Source organism: Falco peregrinus, chromosome 2 (genome assembly GCF_023634155.1).
Source record: "Falco peregrinus isolate bFalPer1 chromosome 2, bFalPer1.pri, whole genome shotgun sequence".
NCBI classification, from domain to species: domain Eukaryota; kingdom Metazoa; phylum Chordata; class Aves; order Falconiformes; family Falconidae; genus Falco; species Falco peregrinus.
Genome location: NC_073722.1, coordinates 98,356,326 through 98,384,099, shown reverse-complemented (window position 1 = coordinate 98,384,099; position 27,774 = coordinate 98,356,326). Strand labels below are relative to the sequence as shown.

The following is a 27,774-nucleotide window of genomic DNA, read 5'->3' as shown; positions in this document are numbered from 1 at the left end:
CCGTCTCTGCCTCTTCGTTTCCCATGGGTTTGAAACTAGGTGGAATGAAGAAACTTATTAGTCAGTAGGTCCAGAAAAGTGTAACACCTCTGAATGTTCTGCCAATTCTTCCACTTCTGAATAACGGAGAATCAAATTCAGATTGCTTTAAAGAAATCTGTTTCAGAAGTAAATATTAACTTTACTGTATTTGTTATACTAAGTTTATCATATGCAGTTCACAATACCATTCAAAACTTGATTTAGGAGCTGTAATAGTTTGCCACAGGCACTGAGACTAACCAAGAAATCTTATCTCCTCTCCCTTGTGGAATCAGGATCCAAGCGCTTCCATTAATATTTCTACCAGCAAAGTTCCACTGCCTGAATATCAATACTACCTGTACTTACTACTTCTAGAAAAGTAACTCCATCCTGGCTCCGTGAGAGCTGGATCTCAATATGCTGATCAGTGACTATAATAAGAGGCTGTTTCTACACCAAGGAGGAAAAAAGAGCAACCATCAACTGACTCTCAGAACATCTTGGTGAATAACTGATTCTTGTGGTTTTCTGAACAGATCTAGGGATGAGAAAAATCATTCCCATGCCATCTGACACAGTTTGGGTTTGGTTTTCTTGCTGAATAAAATACTTCAAAAATATTGAAGTGTTCTAGGTTTTTTTCCATTTTATTTTCCAAAAACATTTTGGGAAAAATATAGCCCCAATGTTATCTCAGAACAAAACAAAACAAAAAATCAAATTCCTTTTTTTTATAAAGTATGGACCCCCAAATACCACTTCAACTAGTGGGTGTCAATTTGATCCCTTATGGCTCTTCCAAATTTTTGATTTATAAACCCTTTGTTTTCTTTTATCTTCAAACCTGTCTTTACCTAAGCATACAGCAAGGTGGGACGAGAAATGCAGAGTCCTTTTCCCACAGAGGGTTAAAGCAGCGCTTACGGACGCCTTAGGGAACCTGCACCCTTGGAGGAGCTCAGTAGATCCAGATACCTAAATTGTGAGGGACCAGACTAATTCATGCTGGAGAAGCATTCCCAACAGCAGCAACAGGCAGCAAACTTTCTGCAAAGAAAAAGACACCGGACGGATTCCCCCAAGGCTGCGGGGGCACAGTCGCCGAGACTCCTTCCTCCCACCTGCCACAAGGTCCCTCACGCCGCTGGATGCAGGCAGAGGAACACACTCAGCTCACACATGGCAATGTATTCCACTTGCATTCAACACCGCTTTTTTCATGAATCAAGTCCTCAAAAAATAACTTCAAACCTTCCTACCACCCTAAATTACTCTGACAAGATGATCTTATTAGATAACCTAACCCCCTAGGTGATGGAGAATGCAAATTAATAAGGACATGAAATAAAATGAACTGAACGTTTTCATGCTTGATTGTGCCTTCCTTTACGATCTTTAAAGCTGTAAATGTGCACAATTTGTCTTTTTAAAGTGTCTATCATAATCGACGCGTATCAACAACAACTGAGCCTCTGGCTGGGGGCCTCTCTGTTCTGTTGGAGCTGTGACACTCTGTTCAGATGGGGACAGCTCACTGACAGAACGAGTGTTACACCAAAGCTGCCGCTAGTTTCTGTTGACTACAACAGATACGTCAGGATCCAGTGGCCAACATCTATTTTCAAAGAAAGGTGATATTTCCTGCTGTGTGGAGGAAGAGTCCGTAACTGAAGCTGACTTCAAAGGAAACAGCTCTGGAACCACTTAAAAACAGAGAAAAAGTTTTAATGACAGCTGCAGGAGATGGGAAGCAGAAGCCCACACTTCATCCTTCTGTAACCACTTAGAATATAGAATAAGGACATAAAGGTGACTGGAGAAGATGGGAAGCAGAAGCCCACATTTTATTTCTCTATACTTAGACATAAAGAAACAACACCCCCGATTTTGTAAAAGATGTGTATGTGTAACTCAGGAAACTACCTGCTCCCCTTCGTGAAATTTCATTCCTTACTTTCAGCATTTTGCTAAATTGACTCAGAAATTAATGCACTTACATAGGAAACCCATTACCTAGAGAGAAAAAATTGTAGTTATGAGTTGAAATGTGAGTGACTACCTGAGATATTCCAACTGCAGAATCATTACTAGCTATTTTGAGCGCAGAAGATGCAAACAGATGAAAAGCTGTGCAGTGACAGGTTAAAAGCCCTTATTCTGCGACTGCCATACTTAACCATTGCTGCTGTTGTTTCAGAGCACTGCTACTTATGGATATAAGTATACTTACAGCTACTTACACAGACACTTACACCTGATGAATACAAACAATAAACTGTCCTAAGTTCTCTTGAAAATTTATGGTTTTACACATTTATGCAGTGCATAAATTACACACATTTCATCTATAGTAGACATAGGGCAACATTTACAGCACATACTCATATATATGATTTTTTACCTAACGATCATTCTTAGAAGAGTTAGCCACGTGCTTGGAAAATAGAGTGGAGAGAAATATATTAAGGGCATTAATTTGGTGACTGTAGCTACTTACAGTACTCCTAGGAAAGGATAAATATTTGTTACGGACACCAAAAGCTACGTCAATAAACTGGCCTCGGAAACTGCAACACATTTTTTCCTTTGTAATCACAAAAATAGCTTTTCATTTACTCAAACATCTAAGGAATAATTGTCTGAGACAGCCTTCAGCTATGATGAACACCTCTCATGTTTGCTCCGTTGCTGAATGATCCTATTAAGTTTATCACAGATGGGAGTGGGAATATCGGTAAAGCTTGAATGGGAGAGAAAGGCAAGAGCCACCTGGTGATCTTGTAATGGAATAGTTCATGGATGCTTAAGCAGCCATGGATGGAGCCATATAATATTTTCTTGCTGAAATAATTTCATTGTTTACAGTTCTCTTTTGTTGCAAAAAGACTAATACGTGAAAAAATTCAATTTAAGGGCATTTTCTGGGCTCAAGGTCTGTCATTCATTTACTTTCCTTTTCCATGAGTCTGAGGAAGTTATTTGGAAATAGACCCCCAGGTAAATCAGGTTTGCTCTGCCATTAGGCAGAACCAGCACAGCTCTGGTGATGCCTCCAGTCTGTGATGGCTGTGGGAATATAGCTGGTAGTAAAAAGGCAATTTTCATTAGCAATTTGAACTTCTTCCCATGTTCATTTCAATTAAACCTGCGGCCCTGTTATATAGTTGCCTATATATCTGCAATAATATTGCTGTAATAACTGTAATCAATAGACAGTTGCAGGCTGAAAATATACAGGCGTAATAGGACACATGCATGGATGCACACACAATTACACACTGCATGTATATATGTGAGTAATCTATATGCACACAAATACATACACAAGTACAGCAGAAAGAAGATTACGATGCATTCTGTGTTAACAGAAGCCACATACTTGGTTCTAGGCAGACAGAGGCAGTGCTTTTCATTTTATATGTAGCACATTTCTATCCCAGGTATTTCTTACTGTCAGTATTTTGCAATTTTCTTAAAACCTGACCCCACTGAAACCAGCAGTGATTTTGCCAGTGGCTTCAGTAAAGCCGAGGCCCATTCTGATCAGCAATACGGAGTAAACCCTACAGAGTCCTCCCTAACGTGCTTTCTTTAGTCAGACCCAAGCACTTCTACAGCCCTCCGCTGACCTCTCCTGAAGGGCTGGGTTCCTACTCCTCCCAGCAAAAGTGACCAATTCGACTGGCTGTTATACTACTGAGAGATGACAGATACAAGATGTTTCCATCACTCAGTGATGATCTGGATCACAGAGATATTTTGGTTGTTGTTGAGTTCATCCCTTAATGTGTTGCAGATGTTCACTGTGGTTGACATGAAACCTGCATCGTCACTGACATGGGTGGAGGCTGCAGAGACATGGTGTGTGATAGCTGCAAGAAGTCACGCTGGTAGCAAGGATGCAAACCTTAACGTGGTTTCTGAATGATGGGAGTCAAGAACGGCTCAAAGGAGCTTTACAGAGAGGGCCTGACGTTTGCATATATGTACATTTTTTCTTTGCTTCAGTTTGTAGTGTTGTATAGTTGTGTAGTAGCAGGAAAAGCTGTCAAGGATGTACAGTTCGATGAATTAAACTATATGCTGCAGATCTCCACATAGTTACAGGCAAAGAAAAAGATGGCATCTCTGGGGCCGTGCTTCACAACAGATCCGATTCACAACGTGCAGCTCTGGGAGAAGACTGAAGTGCCCAAGAGCAGAGAGACATTCCCACGCTCTTAGGTACTATGCCTGGCCTCCAGGTGCTCTTCTGTAAGGGCACAGGTCTCCTGTAGGTCCTGTGCCATACCTGGTAGCCCTGGGTGGATGGCTCAGTCTCTGCAGCACCTTCAGTGGTATCAGACACCTATATGTAAGCACCTGGATCACCTCCTTCTTTCTTCTCCTTGAATTAACTTGTGCAAGTTGAGCTTCCAACCTGCCGCCCTTGTGCTTCACCTCCCTGTTTACAGAGAGGCAGCTGCCCCGGCTCCATGTGTTCACAGTAGAGGGAGAAACTTTTGCACAGTCAATGAAAATATGGCGCCTAGTGAAGCCTATCAAAACTCCTGGAATTTCAGGCGGAGCCCCCAGTTTCTCCTGAATATGAACCACATTGTACATAGTGCTACAAGCCACACTGACGATGAATAAACTGTTTAGTTCAGAAAATCAAGGTAAAATCTTATCTGGCCTGAGTGTTTCAAGGGAATGGCACAGTGCTGGTTGCAGTGTGGGGTGGCATGCAGTCTGTAGCTGGGGTGAAGCAATTTTAAATGCTTTATGGACTTTAAGAATTAAGTCCCAAGGACAATTTCTTGCTTTAAGTAACTGGGGTACTGCTTGATACACCGATGATTTTTATGGCTGCCGTGGAGGGTTGTGAACTTGTTTTATTTGTGTAGATTAATATGTCACGGATTATTAATGAGTTACTTTCTCCTTCTAATTGGCAGTATTCATCTTCTACAGATTCCTTAAGGCCCTCAATTTTTGGCTGTGGAGTGCACATGAGCACTTGGCTCAAGTTCGTGGATGTCAGAACCCTGTTTAAACCACAGTGGGAGTGCAGCAGGCAGCTTCTGCTAAATCATTTCCATTTAATTCATTCTACTTTGAAATCAGCAAAAGAAAATTTCTACTTGATCTTTTCTTATTTTGGCTGTACAGTTTTAATTTTCAATAAGCAAAATCTGTGACAGGCACAACAGAGATTCTTATGAAACTGCTGTGAAAATGCAGTAATATAAATGCAGAAAATAGTAATTATTATTTCCTATTTTTGCCTCTTAGATTATTATTCTTTTCCAAATAGATTATTGATTTCACTGACTTCATAGCAGGTCCACATAAGGAAAGCACACAGAGGGCAGGAACAAGATTATTGCATTAGTGAGAACTGACACTGCACAGACATCAGAAACTTACTACAGTTAAAAAGATGAGTGACACAGGAAAACTAAATTATTAATCAGACATGTCTAACAGACTGCTGGGCCTTATAATATACAGGAACTAATCCCAGCATATATCTAGAAGGAGACAAAGTAAATATATGAAGTATATATAAAGTATAATCACTGATGCAATTATCTTCCTCTTGCTCCAGCAAAAACATATTTTACCTTCAGGGGTTCCTTTGCAAGATCATACTGGCTAGAGGTTCATGGCTAGAGAAGCATCCTTGAAATAGGCTGCTATGATCATTGTATAAGTCAGTGATATGAAGGACAAAGGCATCAAATCCATTTGTTTAAAGCAGTATTTTATTTGTTAGTATAACCTGGAGCAACCACAGTGACCATTATCCTTATCTGAGCATCTCTAACTCACAACACCAAAAGAGGCTTGAAAAAAAGATTTGTGTGCTTGAAAGCTTGGCTGGTTTTTCTAACTTTATTGGATGGCCTAATAAAAGACATTACCTCTAGCCACAAACCTTCCTTCACTTATATTTCTATTCTTCAGGACTAGAACAGTGCCAGTATTGAGTAAGGGAGATCGGCATTTTCCTTTATAAAGAACCAGCCATACAGAATGGCCCTGTAAGCCAAATACTTGCATTGTAACATGGGAAATATTAACTACTGTGTCCACTTTAACGGTGAGTGAACTCCTGTGGCCCTGAGTGCTACCAAAGATCCAAAGGAGACAGAACATAACTCCAGACAGGCGGCGCTCCCTCCATCAGACAATTCCTGTCTTTGCGTGTCAGAGTCTCACCGTGCTTAATGAGTGGCCCATAATTTGAATGAGGTAAGAGCAGCGAGGAGGAATTACTGAATCTCCACTGACTGACTTATTACCACACAAAGCTCAATCCTGAAGCTTCCAGCCATTCTTAAAACATATGCCGCAGGATCCCTCCTGCCAGCTGGCAGCTCCACTGTTAGTCACTGCTTTTCAATGCTTGCAATTGACATTTTGTCCCTGATCCAGAATCTAAAACATAGTCTTCTCCGCTGGCTCAATCAAAGCTTCAAGCCATAGAAAAACTTCTTGCTATTGGCACACATGCACGTAGTACCCTGTACAAAATGATTCCAAAGTACATCCAGGTCTTAGACTGATCACTTTGGTTTCTGCTGCTGACATAATATATGCAGCAGGAGGCCTTCCACCTTCTGTTAGCTCTCCAAAACGAGAACTCAAGATCACAAAGAGGTTACAGCAAGCCCTTTGGATTTCACTCAGTCATGCACTGTTTCAGAACACAAGAGCAAGAGAATCCACCTTTCAATCACACAAGGTGATTCTGTCCACATGCTCCTTGCCCAGCTACATCCTGGTAAAATCTGGTTTATGCACATGAAAATAGGAGCGTTATGCCAAGGTAAAACATTTCCACATTAAAGAGAAAAAGAGATAAAGTATTTCTCCCTGGATTGGCATACTGAGAGAGAGTAAAACTGGAGGTTTGAAGCGTCAGTAGCAGTTGGGGGGCAGCAGGCACGGAGGAAGGGGCTGTGCTGCAGAACCACGTTGTAGGTGAGCACAGCACGCGCCAGGGTGTTTTTCAATATTGAATTTACAGGCTAATGTTTCCCTCTATCACTTTCTCAAACTCTCCAGTGAACTTGAATTATTTTTCTACACTAATTTAGTTTAATCAAAATACTCATTTCACAACCTCCAAAACACGCAAAGCTCTGGTCCTATAGGGCCTCGGAGAGCCGAGTACAACACAGTCACTAATCCTGCTAGTGACAGTCAGCATTCAATATTCTAGTGCTGTAATTAATAAAACTGCGCTGTTGCTATTTTTCACTAATAGAGGATTTCCAAAAGCAAATTGCAGCAATAAATTACACCATTACAGCCTGTATTATTGTTCTGTGAGGTAACAAATCTTGCAGAAAGACAATCAGCTTTGCTAAGAGAAAAAAAAATACAGAGGACAAATCAGATGACTAGGACCTGATTAAAATTAATGTCAGTGTTACTTTTGTTTCCATTTACTTGCTGAAATTCCCACTCTCACCAGCCCGCTGGCTTGCTGATGCCCATGCTATGGGGCTGGTCCTTTAAATATTAGGCGTGATCTGTTTCTGAGAGGAAAAACAATCTTGATAGGTTCACTGTCTGTGCCAAAGTACATTGCCAGGCCCTGCAGTTTAACTATGGTCTAAATCACACATCACAGCAATAGGGCCACCGCCACAGTGTGGAAATTTTGGTCTGTTAATTCATTTAGCCTATGTGCATCAATCTGGAGACCTTGGGCATCGCAGAAAGACCTTTGTGTAAGCCCCTCCAGCGTAGCAAAGTAGGTTTCAGGCTACCAAAGTTGGTAGTCCAGGCTTTGGTGCAGTCTTGGTACCCTTTTGATACTGGGATTATGAATAGATCAAATCCCATCATCACTGCTGCTCCCCCAGTCTTTACAGCAGCTGCTGCACAGGAGAAGAGAAAGTGGCAGCAACACGGCGCTAGCCTTCTCCCCAGGGCTGGACTGAGCCCTCTCCTGCTTTACCCGCCTCAAGCAGAACTACTGAGTTTGAAGTACAGATTCCTAATGAATTCGATGACAAACATCCTTAGTGATGAGCGTCTGGCTGGATAATGAACTCTAAACTGGAAGCAGGGCAGGCAAACATGCATCTAATACAAACCAAAGGTGAAAGTTGCTGGGTTTTTTAATACTTGGGGTAGCTCGTTATAACACCGAGGCTTATAAAAGTCCTGGTCATTTTTTTCCCCATGCTCACTCATTAGCTTCCATTAGAGTAAAGCATCTTCTTGTTGTCTACATAGTTGCACTGTCAAAGCTGGAGCACCTCAGAACCTCATTAATTAAAGTTCAGCCTAAACAATTCGCAATTCTGCTCAGTGAGTATCTCACTGGATTGTGAAGAATGAGGTATTCCCCAGAAATACTAGAACTCTCTTTAAAGATCAGATAAAAATCATCGTTAGAAGCTGCCAATTAAGAGTAATTGTTCCTGTTTTTTGGTATGGGTCACAGCTAACCAACTTAATGCTTAAGTTGGCTGAGAAACTGCTGTGTTTGCAAACACACCTGCTCCGTGCTGGCAGGTGCTGCTCAGCCTGTCATCCCTTTGAGGTGACAACACGAGAGGGTGGAGATGATTTTACTCTCTAGGGTAAACCACAACTGTTCGTTGTCTGGAAAAAGTTTGGGCACTGCCTGGACTTGTATTTATCAGTTAAGTCAAGCCAATTGATTGTTAGCTAAAGCTAATAAGAAAGCTCTAGTTTAGATGCAAACTGGTATATTAACTTCCATAGGAGAGGGCAGAACCTAGCAACTGGGACTACTGAGGTTGATTCCCCTTCCAGCGCGGCCAGCACCTCGTGAACAGAGCTGGGCAATGTTCTTCCATCTCCCTTTACATTTCTTCCAAACCCTTTGCAGCCGAGGTGCAGTGCCGCAGGAGATTCCATCAGGCACAGCACATGCCTCCCATCGCTGGCCATGGGGGAGCTCTGCTCAGGGGCTGAACCGCTGAATACACGCTACAGACCTAAACCCAGTAACTCCTCTGCCTTCACATTCCAGTGCTGTTTGAGCTGCTAATTTTTTGCGGAGTATCAGCCTCTGAAATTGGTCTATTGCTCCTGCTGAGAAGTGCTTCTCTGTTCTCCTCCATCTGATCTGGCAGTGGAGGCGGCAGGAGAGGGCATGTGGGGCGAATACAGCCCTTAGCAGCTACAGCACCAAAATACACAGCCCTGCAACGCCCTTTTCAAGCACTATCAACTGGGTCCAGTGCTCACTTTCTGGTGGCTCATTACTACGAGGTCTCTGCTCACGTGTGTGTGGCAGCTGTGAAATTGCCTTTCTGGTTATGTCAAACAAGCAGAATTTTAATCAGCTCTCATTTAAAATATAAACAGTTATTTAAGATGTCTTCTTCTGATAGAGCAGTATCACAAACCTGAACCAATACTTAAAGCAGACCCCAAATCTTGCCCAATAAATCACAGGAACAAAAGAATCTCGAGTTCACCTGTTACACAACGCAATGCCGTATGAACCAACACCCAAATTATATGCAGCAGAACGTGGACTTGACTCACTTGCAATGCTGAGGATGAGTGCGGAGGCACTGGGCTGTCCCCACGCGCCCTGCACCGTGCCGTGCTGTCAGCAGAACTGCAGGACTCTCCCAACGTGCACAAGTGATCAGTGTCAAGGATCCTGAATCCCTATGCCTGCTGTGGTAGGACAGAAGTGGGATTCTATGTCCCAGTGCCAGCTGTGCTGTCCCTCCTTTCCCATTCATGGAGCTCAGTTTTATCCCACCTTGACCAACATCTTGACCTTCATCAGCCTGGCTTGCTGGCTGAGAATCTTCTAGAGGTTTCTGACTTGTCTGCCTTCGATCTGTGCAGTGTTAATGCCGTGAGACACTCCTCTTCCAGGGGAGTGTGCAGGTACCACCGCAACACCAGGCGTCCAGTAACTGAGTCACTGGCTGTCTCACGGCACATTCTTGTTGTCCTGTAATTTTTCATTTGGTTCACAGGATTTCTCTCCTGTTGAGGCTGAGAAGTGTATATATTAAGCTTCGTGTTAATCTCGCTGTGCTACAGGCAGGAAAACTAACAAAGAAAACCAGAAGTTCTCTACATGGTAGAGATATTTAAAAATCTGGAAGCTAGCTGACCCCATCTCTCCTCAGCATTTTAAAAATCTCCAAGTAATCCATTCAACAGCATTGTCAGATATGAGGGATGCTGGAAGAGGAAATTATACATACTGTTGTGCTGCACAGAAAATGACATAGAACTCGATCCAATGGAAAAATTAATTCCAGCCAGCTGAGATAGCCTTATTGATCCATTCTCATTTCCTGCAAAAGGTAGGACTGAATGTGATTGTAGTAAAGAAAACAGAAGCTAGAAGCAGAAGTGCAGTGGTTGTAGAAATGATGACTGGGACTTAAAAAGGCACTGTTAAGTTGAGCCATTCTGAATTCTTTATGTTGTCTGCATCTTCTGACCAATTTAAGATAATGAACAACAGTTCATCCTTTTTTTTTGCTTTTGTTTCCTGATGGGCAGACAACAAAAAAGCCAATTCTTAACAGATAAGATTAATCAATACGCGCTGCTAGTCGCAGCTCAACGCACTGTGGGAAGCGGCCAATTTATAAGCGGGCATGCAGGCTCCCGACTTCATTGCCTGTAAATATAGAGCAATGACACAAACTTTAGTGACATTATATTCACCATAAATCTAAAGGAAGGAACGCTATCCTCTTTTAAACAATTGTAACCTGCCACGATGGAAACTGCAGGCACAGAAGTAATCTCTGTTACACCAGAGAATTGTAACTCTGGTCTTTCAGACCCAGCACTCTGTTGTAACTGAACTCTAAACCCTCTTGCCTTCATGGTATTATTTAGGGCTGCACAGTTGATTCAAGTTGTCCCAGTTAGTATTACTAATAGCAATAGAATAGTTTTACATCAAATACATTTCCTTCAACTTTCGTTTATTGGAGGTGATTCACAATTAAACTGAGACAATACCTGCCAGCTGAAAACTTTGATATGTAGATTATCTGTTTGTTTGTTTGTGATAAGAAAATCAGGAAATGGATGTGTTTATATGGCCTCAGATTTTATCTTCTGGAAAGATCCTCAGTGCCCGTTGCCCCCTGCTTCATTCAAGACTGAAGGATTAACAAGAGTGAAAATTCCAGATGTCTGTGACCTTGAGACAAAGCTCTACAGTGTGAAGTCACAGACTGCGCAGGGATGAAAACCCTATTTATTTAGGTCCGTATTTTAAAATATTATTACAGGGACTTCATTACAATGAAATACCTTAAAAAATCTTTACCTTAGGGAATGGCACACATAAATGTGCATATAAAATAACCATTGCTTTGGAAGCTAAATTTTCGATCACCTGTATTTTAACGGAAAGCAAGTTAACAAGCACACATAAAAATGTCAAAAAGTGGTTTTGGCTGAGTCACAGCTCTGCATCTTAGATGTCTGTTCACTTCTGCAGCAGAATTGTCAACACATTGAGTTCTGAACATAAAGAAAGTTATACGCAAACCAAGCCCTTCCTAATGAAACCATTTACCACTGAGTGAAAGGAATGTGTGGAACTGTACTGCTTCGCGAGAAGCTGGGGAGAACCTCAGTGACACATCACTGCTGGGTCTGCCAGGGTACTCCACATAAAAACTCTGAACTTCGGTTAACCAGCAGTTCACAGGATGATATTATGGAAGGAAAAGATAGAGTTTACATCAGCAGAAAGGCAGGACGTGTAGAGACAGGTTATATCTTTTATTAGACCCACTGATACAACTGGGGAGAAAAGACAAAGTTTGAGCACGTGAGGTGTGAAACCACAGCAACAGCCCTTAAGAAATATCTGAGAGTCATTCCAGCTTGGATTTGCATGGAAGCAGTTGTCAATAGATTACAGAGCCTGATACATGAAGGCTGAAAGACCCACTGAAAATTTAGTAGTGGTATTATTTTAAAGAGGGAATATGCATAGATGAGCAAGCTGCATGGCTTCCCATGGTGACAAATGTCTTTTGGAGTGAATTCAGACTCAAAGTCTCAGAACAGACTCCTGACACCAGGTTTATGCTTCAGCACTTTAAATACCTGGATGTCATGCAAGTGACAGTTAAGAGATAAACTAATTCAGAGGGAGTTTATCCTGCTGTTGAAGGACTACTACTTCAGTTCCACCCACAGGGACCCAGATGGTCTTACATAAATATTCAATCATTGATTCCCCATCTTCCTCCCATGAAGGAGTTCTCTTTTAATATTAATGTGCCTTATGGGCATCAAACAATGACCTTATACACAGGTCTTCTACCTTGTTCTATCCCAAAGCACAATTCCATAGTATTAAAAAAATGTATTATCAAAAGCATGAGAAGAAATCTCTTCATAAATTGCCTAAAACACGGTCTCATGCCAAACACAAACATACAGACTTCAGTGGGATTAGTATGTGTGTGTGGGCTACAAATGTGGACAATTTTGGGTTTGTTTTTTAATCTAGCCAAGTGACAAAATCAATATAGTTGGCCACATTTGCTCATGACAGGATAGAAATTTGAGGAAAATGTGGAAAGTAAGTTGCAACAACCTTGTACACCTTAATTGGCAAGTTCTGAGGTTACTTGTGATTAATTGAGGAGGTTTTGAAAAGCAGCTTAGCAGATAATTAATTAAGCTCCTATGAAAGCACTTTCCTGATTGATTCTGCAACATGTAACATGAAATAAAAAATGCAAGAATAGGGCACAACTCAGACAGTAGATTTTCTCTACTGGAAGATTAAATCTTTGGGGTAGATCCTCCTCTCAGCAGACAGTAGGATATAGTTTCTGTTCTGCCTTAAGAAATATTTTTATTTTCTTATTTAACTCTCCTTCTTGATGAATTTTACAATCCCCAGTTCTGTAGTATTTTACAGCTGTTGTGATTTAATTGAGTCAAGAGATCTGAAGAAGGGATCGTGTGCCTGGAAGTGCACCAATGTTTTTCCATCTATATCAGATGGTCCAATAAATGACATTCCCTCTTTAAAATGTTGCCTAAGTTAATCATTGCTATTCAATGATGGACATATAAATTTAATCTCATACTTTGAATGAGACATATAGAACCTCATTTAGCCTGCAAAAAAGATATACTGAGTGGATGGTTGCACCAAGTGCCATACTTCAGATCTTGTAGCGAGGGTATTACACATGTCTGACTAGGATCTATGTTTGATGTATCCTTCCCCACAGTAATTAACTAAAATTCTGGTATGTGAGAGTTAGAAAGCAACAGAATCAGTTAGAACCACATTTTTCTAACTTTTCTGCCTCATTTTTCTCTCTAAATACCTTGAAGGGTGAAATGTCCTCCAAAATTACTCAGATTGATTAACTTCTGAGCTCAGAAAAAAATCTACTTATCTCAAATTTACATCTTATTTTTTTCTGGGGAAAAGTTATTACACTTATTCTCAGCCCAGTAGTTTTGGTATCTCTTGCTCCTCATATTTCACTGTAGTATTCACTGTAGCAGCATCACGGCATTGTTGTTTCTCACTGTATACACTATTTAGCACAGTAGTTAGGCCCACAGAATACAGGTTCTCCTAAAACCCTCTGCATGATGAATTTCCATTGATTTTTCAGCAGCTCTATCCTACCACTTGCTCCACTGATTCGAGTCCTATAAGGCGCTTTTAAAATTCTAGGTTCAGTTCTTACTGACAATGTCAATTCTTTAATCTCTTTCATTCCAAAATACTGCAGCAACAATTGAACTAACCTTTTGAAGACCCACTTGATTTTGTCTTGCTACTTTTTTGTAATGTAATCAGGCATAGGGCAATAAAAGATATATGATTGTTCTTGCTTCGTAAGTTTGGAACAGCTCACATGAGACATGCTTTACTCTGGGAGTCAGAAACAACCTCTGTGTTACACTCAAACTGAGCAAGTTTGCTGCTTCCACCCTTGGAAGGCTGGCTAGGATGCCCATCGGACCAACAGCAGAGCCTCAGTCAGATCCTACACCCTACTCCAGTACAGTATCTTCGGGCAGCTCCTTCTTTCCCTTTTTTTTTTTTGGCCACCTTTAAAAACTCTGCCTGCCAGATTTTACTTTCGATGTTAGCAGTTTTGCGGCAGGACCACTCCATGCTTACATCACCAAAATCTACTTTGCTCTCTAGAGGCTTATGAAGCACCCACCCTTGCTGATAGACCAAGATCCACTCTCTGTATGCAGTGCCGGCGGCTCTTCGCAGGGAGCCTGGAGATAAAGACTGGGCTCTGACTTCTCTGTAGATGCAGTATCACCCTCTCTCTTGTCAGTGTGACTCTTCTCTCTGAACAGGAGAACTGCCAGGTAATCAGCTCACCTAGAGATTAATGCCTAAATGAAGAAAGCCCCCTGGCTGGATATGCAGCGTTAGCTAACAGAAAACTCTGAAAATTCCCTTTATCTACTAATATCCTGCTAGCAAAGCAAATTTTGCATTGGTATCCCATCTGGCTGGATTCTGTTAACACAGTATATTTTGGCTTCAGCCAAGTGTTATCACAAGCTACAGAAATGAGATAAACAAACATAAGAAAGCTTTGCGAAGAGAAAGGTTTAATGATTTCAGTATCTGAACCCTGTGCACAACCCAAATTGCCTAATGGTACATCTGTTGGGAATCAAGGACCTCACCTTACAGGGTTTATGCAATGCTAAATTCATTCACTTCTACCTCCAGTTCTTAAAGGAAGCCTTGTAGGCAGATGGATTTAAATCTAGAATAGACACAAGTCTGCAAGCAAATCTTGAACCTTCTGTGCAAGTGCAAAAGTGTTAGACTCTGATACAAGATATTAAAATCTTGATTGCCTCCGATATGGAATATGGAGAAGAAGCTGCTGAATTCTTTCAAGAAACGAACAAGAAGACGTTAAGTCTGCCAGCAGACAGATGTCTATCATTTGGTACTGGAAAGCATCTACCTCAAAATAAATCTGACCACAGAAGCCTTCCTTACACACGTTCTCACATCTTTAGAGGACAGATGTGCAAATATGTATTCCCTGTCCAACCCCACAGGTAATGAGGACAATTATTTCCCTCTCAGATCTGGAATGTAGCACAGGCTTTCTGCTGACTTAAATGCCTTTGGATCAGGAAATTGCTGGGCATGACCTCATTTGATATGAGCAGCAGCTTTACTCTTCAAAGGGAAAGAATATATTGAAGACTAGGACTTCCAGGAAATAATACTCATCTAATTATCTGCTGCAAACCACTGAACGCTGTTCAAAGGAAAGACTGCCAGCATTTCACCACCAAGACTGTGCACAAGAGAGGCAAAATTCACAAGTGGGATGGATATGTCTAACTTTTCTTCCAAATCCTAAGCTCTATCACTGACTCATGGTGGCACGGGTAGTTCCTTTTATTAATTGCCACTCGGTCCTGTCCTAGGTAGCTGGCAGCTTTGTGCTTCTCCCTTTCCTGAGGTATGGCAAGATTTCGAAAATAAATGCTCAGTTCCTACTTCACTTGTGAACACAGAAAAAGTTCTCAACAAGTACCTAAATCCCACAGAAAATAAAATGCCTACCTCAAACCAGTGCACCTGAGATGCTGGAGATACCACTGAAATTTCTTGTTTGCAGGAACTGGACCCCAGGTCGTTCACTTGCAGGAGGGGGCCCTGACTGCCAAGTCTCGGCGCTCCCAGGGTCCCAGTCTTGCTCTGCAGAAGTGACTGCGTGTTCACTGGGCCAGAGGATGAGGTGGAGACACTGCTTCCACAAATCATTTTTTGTGAGCCTCGTAAAGACAGGCAATAGGTATGATTTCACAGGCATGTAGGTAGCCCACAACTGGTGCTACAACACTGAGCGGAGCAAGTAGATTGCAACCCAAGGCATTTTTCCACACGGAAGTCTACACTTCATTTTTCTTAAATATATTTAGTATTGAGGCTGTTACTATTTTCTGTTTCTTCCTGAAAACCACGTGTTCTTCCACTAGGGAAACAGCCAGCAGAATCAGTATCAGCTTCAGCCTACTAAGGACCGAGCAACTTAGGCTGTAGCAGAAGGGTGCTTGAGGCCCTCTGAAGTTGCTCTACAGCTTGCAAGTTCCAGCCGTGTAATGGCAATTAGAAATGGGAAGGTAAATGTACGTGGCTTTGTGCTACCAGCTGGCAGCCTGGAGGAAACCACGCCTGACAGAAACCCAGGATTTAAAGCCTGAGAGAGATTTGTGAAGTGGCATCATCCCTTTCCTCTGCGGAAGTTTCTAAGAACTGAACCCATGAGGTGTACGGACCATAAGTGAGGGCCTGATTTCAGCAAGGAGTCCTGCACAGCTGTACAGGGGGAGGCAGGGCAGAGGGGAACCCCCCGCGCGCCTGTCTGAGTCTTGGGGTATGTTTTGTCAGACCACATACAGATTGGACGGAGCAACATGCTGAAACAATTTCTTACCATTGCCAATGGAACAATTCCAACAAGATCCTTCTGGCAGATGAAGATTTCAGACAAGGTGATGTCTGTTGTCCCCTTCCGAGGGTATTCCACCTGCCAGGTGATGGGCTGCGTTCCAGAAAGGGTGCTGAAACTGGCTATTTCAAAGTTCATCTGCACGACCTCATTGAATAAACTGTTACTTCTGAAAAGAGGAAAACAGGGAAAGGGAAGAGCTATTACTTTTGCTGAAGAAGGCAAATGAAGTGAATCATATTAGCTACTGGAAAATGCAGCTATTTATATGCAGATATAACACAAGGCCTTTTCCAATCTACAGCTTCTTCAGAGCATACAAACTGGAATTATTCAAAACGGGTCAGCTGCTCCTGCTATGAACACTATGTTCATATGAGGGATAAAATCCACGATATTGTATCTGATGAAAGAAAAATATACTTATTCCATTACATGTTTTTAATGATTTTACAAGTATGATTCAACCCTATCACAAGACGGATTTGACCCTGATCAACCAAAGTTAAGTCCAGTGCAGCTCATGAAGACTGATGAGCCCAGAATCAGTGTATCCAAAACCCAAGATTTGTTGCATATCTCCACTATCACAATCACATAAATCCTCAGCAATGAAACTCAGTGTAACTGAAGTTCATATATGCTGCATGGATGCCGAGAAAAAAATAACATGATTAAATGGCAAAGTGACAAGATTATTCTAAACTTAGAGGTATGCTCTGGAAATTAAAAAAATGGGCAGCTGAGACCAAACAGAAAGAACAAAGCTATGTCAGGTAAAATACACCATGAAGTCAGGAGGCACAGGATAATCTGAATAACAAATACGAAAAGACATGCTGAAATTCTTTCCCTTGCATTATATTTCTTTAATTACATCAGAAATAAAAAGAATATATGAAAGAAATCTACCAAACTATCTGCTAGTTTAATTAAAAAAAAAAACAAACCCAAAACCCAAACATGTTTGCATCAGAAATCATATATTAACATTTCTGGAACTTTCCAAATGTCTTTCCACAGTCTAGAAAGCCTTACTATTTCACAGAATATTACTTCAACCTAACCCTACGCTGTAATAATTTTAAAGTGAAGAGGAAGACAGGCATCTTCCTAGCTTCAGTAACCCAATCCCAGCTGCATCACACCTTTGGATGCATTCATCACATAACAGCTTCAATTTTTCCTCTTTTTTTATGCACAATACATGAAGGCCCATTTCTGAGAAAATCCATCACGAGCTGATCATGTACAAAGCACTTACATTCTCAAGTGCTAGACTTTCTTTTTACCTCTGAACAGAAATCACCATTTTTTATTACTGAAGACATATTCTGTGCTTCACTTTGCATGATTACTTTGAAATCAAATGTGTTCCCCTGATAATTATTATTGTGATTATGGGTTTTCATTTGGATGGCTTACTCTGAAAAGCCTTAATACTGTCTAATGCTTTAAATTTATATCTTTGCTGTTTTCTTGCTGTGTCAAAGTAGAGACACTGTAACACTTCTGCAACAGTGGTACATTTCCTCCATGCATTTAAAGAGGGACTTTGGGTAGCGGTGTGACAGACGGATGGGTTTCGCGATTCGTAACTCAAGAGCAGCCTACTCCCGTGTGAAGAGTTCCTACTAAATAAATCTTACTGGTTGTAAATACAAGCCAACTGTGACAACTGTAGTTTACACAGTTCTGGGACATCTCAAAATGAATACATACTGGATTGAACTTCGTAATTTATTTGAAAGCATGATTATATGCAAAGATACCTGAATCACCTGAGCTACAGCGTTCATTTAGCTGTTAAAGGCACAATTATGCCTTAGATTAATGACAGCTGAAATGCCATTATTTTCACCATTTCTAGATCTGATGCTTAGTAACTGACAGAGAAAAAGTTTTTACATGTGATTGACTATCTCAGTGCTTTCACTTACGATAAATAGAGAATAAATTTTTGCACATATAAAAGCCGTTCTAAGAGATAATGTATGTCAGGGAAGTTTTCCTGATCATGAAGTCTGCACTTCTCTAAATAGCTTCTGAGCAGATGTGGAATAGCTTTACAACAAAAGCCCCGCAACCCTGCTGGTAGGATGGGAGCTCTAGGTGGGCAGCTGCAGGTGGGAGAGCTCATCGCCAGGCCACCCACTGCCGCGCATGAGGGCTGACCACCTCCTGGCTCCCAGCTCTGGACGCACAACACCCCATTTTCTCGGCTCTTCAGACAGCTTCAAAGCGTTGGTTGCCTGGGGTTCTGCTCATGACTGTCTGTACTGCCTCCCTGCAGCACACGCTCAGCCTGGCTTTGAGCTACACAGGGGAAATACCAAGAACAAAACCTCTGGGCAGCCTGCTGCTACGCAGCACCCCACGGCATGCTTACCACTGCGAGTGGCCACAGCTGTGTACCCACTCACCCTTGGAATCGTGTCCTAGTGTCAAAACCAGGCAGTATGAGGTGACTACATCTTTTCTTCATGGTTCCTGAGATCACCTGCAGCAGGAACTTGAGCTGAGGCTGGCTACAGTTAGCATGCACACATGCAGGCGCGTTTGGGAAGCTCTCCAGGGATCATGTGGCTGGCAGGGATTAGTCAGCTCTCAGCGTAGCCACAGCTTTTTAAAGTTACTGTCTCAGTATTTGTATTCCATATTTCATACATGTGTATATATCCTGTAGTTTACATGTGAAGGGATTCTTCTGCTACTCCAACCTAACAACACAGAGGATTCTAGTACATCTTTTGGAATTTGTATTTTAAGTCCATGATGGTCAATGGACTTTGATCATCACAATCAAAGAAAATGTCAACATTTTTTAATCTATTATGAACTCACATACACATCTGGAGAACCACATGGCAAAATGCACAACTGTAATGTAAACTGCACTTGACTTGACTGCTATTGCCTCAGTTGCATTCTCAGCAATGTTATCTTCACTGGAGCCACAAACAACAGCCTGTATCTCTAAGAAGCACTGAACTCCACTATAAACATGAAGCATTGAACTCCACCACAAACAAGTCTAACATAAACCGACCACCTTCCTCCCAAATGTAGAATTATCAGAATCACTCCTCCACCACTGACAGTTATATCTGCCACTGTGTGATCTTCTAGGACTAAAATAAGGGACTTACTGTCCATGCTTTAATTACGGACCATCTGTTGCAGTGGGGCTTGAGGGTCGTACACTCCTAAATCTCTTCTCCATTCCGCTGCAGACACAGCTATCTCCATTTTGCACATGAGGCCTGAAGGAGAGGCTATGTGACACACAAGGATATATGGAAGACTGGAACAGGGTAAGGAACTGACTTGTGGTTTTCCAAATCTCTTGTTAACTGCTGGACCATCATTCTGTTATCGATGGAAATGGGAACCACAGCTCATGATCCCAGTCTTAAATGGTCTTCAGTGCATGCATCTTAAATTTCAACATCATTCTGTACATGAGGCACATTTTTTGGTAATTGATGAGGTATTCTGTGAAAGAAATCACTGCTATTACCTTTTACAACACTGCCTCAAAAACACCTGTTTAATTTGGTTTTCCAGTTCTCACCAAGCACTTGGTACTACTCACTGAGCTACTTCAGCCAGTATCTCCTTGGTCCGTGACAAAGACAGGTTGCTTCTTCCCAAGGTATCAAGCTGTAGTGGTGGAGATACCACAAAAATGGTACCAAAATTCTTTTATGGAATTCTGTAAAACATTGCTAAAATATTTCTTCCGTAAAATACATGATACAAAAATGTCCAAAAATATGCACGGTATAAGATAAAGGTTTTATTGGCACTTTTTCAGGATGACCTGCATAATTATTTCAACGCCTGCATTTGTGAGTAATGCACCCGTCTCCCTCCACAGTGATAAAGCCTTTATGCAATGTCATGCCATCATCAGTTTCCTCCTTCTCTCTTCATACAGAAGAAACAGAGAGATGATCAACAGCTGGTAAAGCATCCACTTGAAAAAAAATATGCCTTCAGAGATGTGTAATGGCTGAGAAAAAAACTTCTCATGAAGCAGATTTAATGTTCAGAGCTTGTTCACTGACTGAAACAGCAATTCCTTAATATCTAACATTTAGAACTGTTCAGCAGCCGGAACAACAAGTAATTATAAAACTTTCCTAAAGTACACAGCACGTAGCACTTACAAATGAAGCTGCAGGAAGGCAGGGCTTCTAAGGAATTGCTCTGGGGTAGATATATGAGTCTAATTTGATTGGATTGAGAGATCCCCTGGGACAGTTCACTCCTCGGATTTATTTTAATTTATGAATATGCTAATCATTCAGGGCTGGATTGGACCATGCGCTTGCACAAGGGAGTAAGGACTCCCTTTTGATCTACGAACAGCCACCCTGGCTCCAGGTCTGAGCACGCAGGCGTAAGTGAGGAGCACTGAACCCACAGTTACTCCTTTGCTGGAGCAGATGGACAATGATTAGGTGCTACTTATTGGTTACAGCAGCTGAGCCAGCAAGTTAGTGATGGGGTTAGTAATTTACTACTGGCATACGCTAGCAGTAAATTACTGCCCCAGGAGAAGGAGAAGGAACTGTGCTGCAAAGCTGTGTGAATGCTTCTGAGGAGTGCTCAATTTTTCTGAAACTCTGAGTTTTAGAAAAAGAAGGTGGAACAGAAATACTCTGTTAATGGAAAGATAATAAAAAAATGCATAAAAGGCAAACCAGAAGCGACACAGGGAGAAGCTGCCATGGAACTCACCAGCTCTTGTCAACTACATGGCCAGAACACACACTTTTGATATCAGCTAGTGTTAATTTAACCAAGGTTTTTGATTGATTTTAGAATATTTTTGGGTATGATATTAAGCATTCTTTTGCAACTATTTACTGATCATTCAAACCTTTAATGCCCTGAAAAATATTTACCCTTGGAAGGAGATTTTTCTTACCTGGATACAGCTGTATCAAAAGCTGTACTCAACCCTCTCTTCAACATAGGGGATCTAAACCATGGTATCACATAGACACAATCCACACGTAAGCCCATGGATAGACTCATAACGTGGGTAATACCACAGATGCCATAACGCAAAATAGACTCTCTTTCTCTGCAGAGGTCCAGGAAGAGCTGGGATGATGTTAAACCTGTCAGTGCTGGAACAGCTTGTACTGGCCGCACACAGCCAGGGCTCAGCCGAGCCCAGAAACAGTGAACCACAAGCCCAGCACTGCAAAGGCTTCCACAGGGTGCAGTGGGAGCTGGCAGATAATTACTAAGAAAAGCAGTGCAGAGGTCTCAACTGATGTAAGATCCATAAACAAATGGAAATCTTTGTTGTTGAATGCCTGTCTACATGTGCGGACCAGGAGTCTCTGATGAGAGATTTCAAAGCGCTGGGTTATTGCTCTGAGTAATAGAGCAGTTTCGATTTAAATGAGTGAATCTTTGGACTGCTACGGGCTAAATCAATAATTTTGATTTATTACAGTGGCTCTCAAAAGAGAAATTTTAAACAGTCTAGATTAAAAACATTTTTTAGCTATCCTTTATTCCACTAGATTCTTACTGAAAGTGCCTAGGGATTTGAGAATACTTCGACCTGCTGAAAATTTAGCAACTCTTTCCTCTTTAATGCTACCCAGTTTGACAGTGACATCTTAATGCAAGATCAGCACTTACTAAATGACATAAAAAATTGAAGAGTACAAACCCCATTATCCCTGAGTTACACTGCACATCTTACTCTTCACTGAAATTAATATATTGAAGTACGTTACTACCAGGTACAGAGACAAACTCCCATCAACAGTCAATGGTCAAACTGGACCTCAGAGCAATCTGTACTTGACCCCACTTAGATGTATACACCAATGCCTCTTCCCATCTTGGAAAAGACTGTAACAGGGTATAGGACATATATTCCTGCAATTTTCAATTTCTTGCTCCTCCTGCACCTTTTCCTAAACACATTTGATAACTGGGCAATTGTCAGTGGACACACCCTAGGATCAGGATGAATCACAGCAATTAAGAAAACCTAACAAAACAAAGAGATTAGAACCTGATCTGGAAAGTGTGACTGACGATGACTTTAAAGATGACAAAATTACGTGGGCAGCTTTTTACACATTGATTCACTTACACAGTCAATGCTAACAAAGGGTGGGTCATCAGCAACCCAGACTGCTTTGAATCAGTCACCGATGAGCTAAATGCTGTAATATCCACTGCTGGGACCTCAAGCTGTCCATTTCCCTTCTGAAACACTTGATCAAATGGAGTACAAATGGTTAATGTAAGTTTCTTCCACCAGGTCCTTAATCAGAGCTGTTACAAAGTTAATCCCTCTGAAAAACTGTGCAAAGGATGTAGTAATTAAAGAAGAATGCCAACTACTGGAGACAAAATGCAGCTTAAACTTCAGATTTTGCACTATTAGCCTAGCTTTCATCTTTAAACCATAAAACCAGCAGAGAAGAAAGCAAAGGATGATCTATTTTGTCAATTAATAGATAGGGAGGACATAATTTCATGGAAAACTACCACATTAAAAGTATTATGAAGGTCTTCAAAGGAAAATACCCGAGGTATAACTTAGCGAACTCCCAAGCAACATAACATATATATGTGTATCTTCAAAAGGATGATATAATGCTGTGCTGGATTTCTTCATACAGCCAGATGAGAGTTAGATTAGTTAATAAGGTTTCTTAGCTTTCTTGTCATAAACTGTGATATAAAACATAGCTTTTTGATGAAGGCATTGGACTAGGACAGGAAATCTCATTTCACTTCCAGCTCTTCCACAGCAGCCTTTAATGACCTCAGGCAAGACATGAAGATACAGATCCTTACAGCTAAAACAAAATCAATAGGAACTAGGAATCATAGAGCTTTAAAAACCCTTTGGTGTCTGTCTGCTACTTTAGGCACCTGAACACAGTACCCTTGGTCCTGAGCTGCTGGATCTCAGCAGGGTTCAGCCACATAGAAAAGAGTCAGGAGACCACTCATGGTTCAACTGCTGCATTATGCTGAGAGCTCCCACTTGCAAGAGAAATTCTTACCTGGTGAAATACGCACTGTCTGAGTGGCATAAAGCAGAGATAACATGGGGTGTGATTTTTCTGTGCCTTTATTTCCCAGCTGAACAAGGTGACTAATACTTTTTTCTTCTAGTCTCCAAAACAAAAATTTAAGAGTAAGCAGTGCCTGACTTCTCTGTACAAGCCTTGCCCACAGATGCTAATCTCAGTGATGTTAACTGCTATCCTAGAACAAACAGCAAAGTCATGTTGCTAATAAAGAATACAGAAAAACAGAAATGCTCCTCTCTTGGACTGGTAGAAAGCTGAACGAGATAGTCCCTAAAGGAGGGAGACCTGACTGGGGATCACAATAACTCACCAATTTCTTCCTTCTTTGCAGAGCACTTTTTTTAGAGTCACTAATCACCAATAAATGCTGCAGTCAACACAGCAGGCTCATTAGTCTTCCCTGATACTACATCACATCCAGGCACAAGGTAGATGAGATTGATTTTTCCCTTGTCCCAAAGGAAGCAGGCATGCGACCCTCTGCCTCAGACTGGTGCCATCATGTAAAGGCTAGGTGCAAATCCCAGTACTGAGCTATCATCATCTCCCACTTTTATTTCATCTTCCATTCAGTTTGCACAATATATTAGCCTGCTATATCTTCATTATAATTTCAGATAACAAAATACATAGGCAGATTGGTCAAGAAATAAGCTTTTGCAGTGATTCATCATCTCTTCCTGCCTCTGAGAAGGACATTTTCTACTTAGTATTCATTCAGCACTGGAATCCCTCCAGAATCACTGTAAGCAAGCAGTATTTTCCTATTTTGGAGACGGCAAATATGTAAGCACTGAAAATCTTCCAAGGGACACCACTGGAAAGGAGACCCTGAGCAGAGATTTCCAGAGATCCACTCCAAACCCAGTGCTTTCCACTGGAGAATGGAAGTCAGAACCATCCCGATCATCAGCATTAGATTATATGGCTCTTTCAGCCTGCTAAAAGCAGCAAGATGAGATCAAATACACAAAAGCATGCTTTATCATTCACTTTTAATTGCTTGCTTTAATAGTTTGGGAACAGTCAGTAAAACACTGAGACAGGAGAACGTCTTTGAAAGAGCTGCCTATATAACAGATTTTCTGATTACAAATACCTTGCATGTCTGTTTTACCCCATTTATAAGCAACGGTACCCCTGGAACTGATACAGAACAAGGCACTCCATTTACTAAATCCATTTATGAGTTAGATGGACTCAGCCTCCTCTTTCAGTCTCCACTTGTGACTGGTATTCATACCAAGCCCTACCTGCAGATACCACAGTGCAGCACGATGCAAGAGACAGCTCACCAATTCCCTGAGCATGCACTCCCAGGTGCCAAACCAGTATCCTCTGGGAGGATATACAAAAATCAGGGTACACACGATTAGTAATGGGATTTTGAGAGTATGATCCAAATGGCACGGAGATGTAGAAGGGTCTGGTTACTGGAGTAGCCCCAAGCAGGCCACCCCTTCCAGCAAAGATGTGCCAGTTGCTGTTGACGTGACCAGTTGGTTTCTGCAATAACTGGTTACTACTACCGGACTCTGCCAGATGCTTGTGGTCGGTTATACCCTCAAAATGACATGTTGATCAAAGAAAGACATGCAGCCGAACTGCTGACTGCTATGCATAACTTCCCTCCAGGTATTGCTCACGTAGATGTAAGTGTATCAGGCATTTGCACCTGTTTTGAAACAAACTGAAGATGAAACTGAATTATGAATCAAGGTGGCAAGACAAATCATATTTATTTGTAACTGCATATATAAATCAGATGTGTGATATGCTCATCTAATTTACAAGTCAGGTATCTTCAGATTCCAGTACCTATAGTTTTAACTTTGAAATTTTTTTTTTCACTATTCTGCTAGCCTCCCTGCTTTTGGGCATATTTGTGCATAAAAATCCCCATTTCTTTTCAACAGGGTAGCTGCACGTGCCTACTGGAAAAACACCTAGAAAGTTAACCATTCACCAGGCATGGAAAGTTGGTAAAACACCTGCATTTCATAGAGGCAATGGATGTAAAGAAAGCACGTGTTTAATGGCACAGTAAAGGAAAAAAAGTAAGTGTTGAATATTATGGTGAAACAATGAAGAAAATAAGCCAAAAGTGAACTAAAGTAGTGTTTCAAACTTGCTGCCCACATGGGGCAATGAAAAGTCAAGCTTGTGGGTGACAGCCCCATGCTCTCCCCTACATTCCATGTGGGCAAGACTGCAGCTCTTCAAGTTCAAGTGCACAAAGAAGGTAAAGGGATTTTTCAGCTTAGAAGCAATAAGCAACAACTGGTTGGTGGTAGCTATCTGAAGAGACCTCCAATTTAGCTGAAGAGCTTTTCTAGGTGTCTGTGAAGCTGCTTGAATAAAGAGTAAAAGATCTTGAAATGAGCTGTGTCCTTTGAGAAATAAGCTCAACAGCTGCAATTTCATCACAGAGCAAACTCGGTTTGTGCAGAGTCCCTTGGACTAGAAGCTGCAGGGAACTGAATAATGCTGTGTACAATCTAGAGCTAGAGAGTACCAGCCTGGGGAAGGTGGAGAAGTAGTTTTATTTCTAGAAAGTCAATACATTTTTGCAAGCTTCACTAAGGAGCATCTGCAGCAGGAATACATTCCTCTTCCCCAGTCTCAGGTCATATCTCCTGTCTCAGATCGTATTAGTCCCCTTATTAGCATTTGTAGAATATATGATATACTCTTTTAATCGTACTCTTTTCTTGTAAATTCTCTTTAATGTTGTATGCTGCTCACATGGTCTTTACTATGCTAAAGTAAAATACAGTTTGGGTAAAGCAGAAACCCAAACTAGTCTAAGGAAAAGGCAGTCTGAGCAGTAACAGCAGGATAAATACTGAGCTCAGCTGACACTCCATGTCAACGAGAATGACATAGGCAAAAACTGACAGGAGAGCAGAGTCAGGTACGGTGGTTTAATTTGGATGTACTGATTATTTGCAGGTATACTTACACTTCAGAACACCGTCCTGAATAATTGCAAAGATTGGTCCACTCTGAGTACATACGTCCAAAAGTTATCATCACAATGCTGAGCAGTAATATTTTGTTCTTTCACAATCTCTGTAAACTGCAACTATGCAGTATGATCTTGCAAGGTCAAACTTGCAAGGGAATATTTTACCATCTCTTGGCATAGCTTTGCTGCAGTGCATTGAGAGTTTACAGTATAAAACTGTGAGAAGCACTGTATAACCAAGGCTGTGCATAGAGAAGTGGGAAGGACGGGAGGGTGAGGGGCATTTTGAAAGTGTTGCTCCCATTAAACCTTCTATCCCCCAATTCACTATTTTGGCATCCTCAGGCTGACTATGACTACATGGTGACTATATATATAAAAAAAAAAAAGTTTAGATATCCAGGAAGAACATATGTTTAATACCCCTAATGTACGTTATGCACGCAGTTTGCCAAATCTGTCCTCAAAAGATATGAAAGGAAAAAACCCGAACCCAAAGCCAGAAGATCATAGGGTAAGGTGCACACTGAGATTGATCAAAGAACTCCACTGAGATGGGGAAAACAGTAAGGCAACACATCCCACACTGAGCGATGTCCAAAAACCCCGCCATAGGGAGGGAAATTTCCTAAAGTAAGACAGAGGCAATATATTAGATTGCAAGAAAAAGGAAGTTTTAGCTATTAACTATTTCTCTCCCTTTTTCCTTCCCCTGAAGGGGCAAAGAGGGAGAGGAAGCTGTAGGAGCCATCTTAGACAAGGAATCTCTGTTTTAATTTCACAGTGGAAAATCCTAAAATGCCAGCAGTTGGTTGCTGGGATTTTTTATTCCACTTTTCCTTTCCCTTCTTCTTCCCTGTCTGTTTTCCCTTTCTTTTTCCCCTCCCTTTTGTTCTGCATGTTTAAAACAAAAACATGATGCGGAGAGCTGATGATACTGAGTACCCTGGAGAAACAAGACAAAAATGTGACCAACTTCTTCAGTCTGCAGTTATAAACCAGCTCTTATTAAAATTTACAAAAATCATAGACTCCAGGGCTTTCAGCATCTGTAGTTTTGAAAGTCTGATAGACAAACCTTTATCTTACAGTTCATAAAGCAAAGTGTAACAATGTTGCCTTCCTTATACCATCCACCACTCTCACTCATGAATTTAAAAAGCAGCTTATTAAAAGCAGAACCAACATAAATATTGAAGGTAGATCCATTACATTTCATGATACAGTTACTTGG

At 41.3% G+C, this 27,774-nt stretch overlaps 1 protein-coding gene across 1 annotated transcript in view; it reads right to left on the bottom strand.

Annotated features, from left to right (window-relative positions):
- Window positions 1-27,774, bottom strand: part of TMEM132C (transmembrane protein 132C) — a 221,495-nt gene that overhangs the window by 39,162 nt on the left and 154,559 nt on the right. Inside the window, exon 4 of the mRNA XM_055797587.1 lies at window positions 16,473-16,656. Coding sequence (XP_055653562.1) covers window positions 16,473-16,656 — 184 coding nt within the window. The remainder of the gene's footprint in view (window positions 1-16,472; window positions 16,657-27,774) is intronic.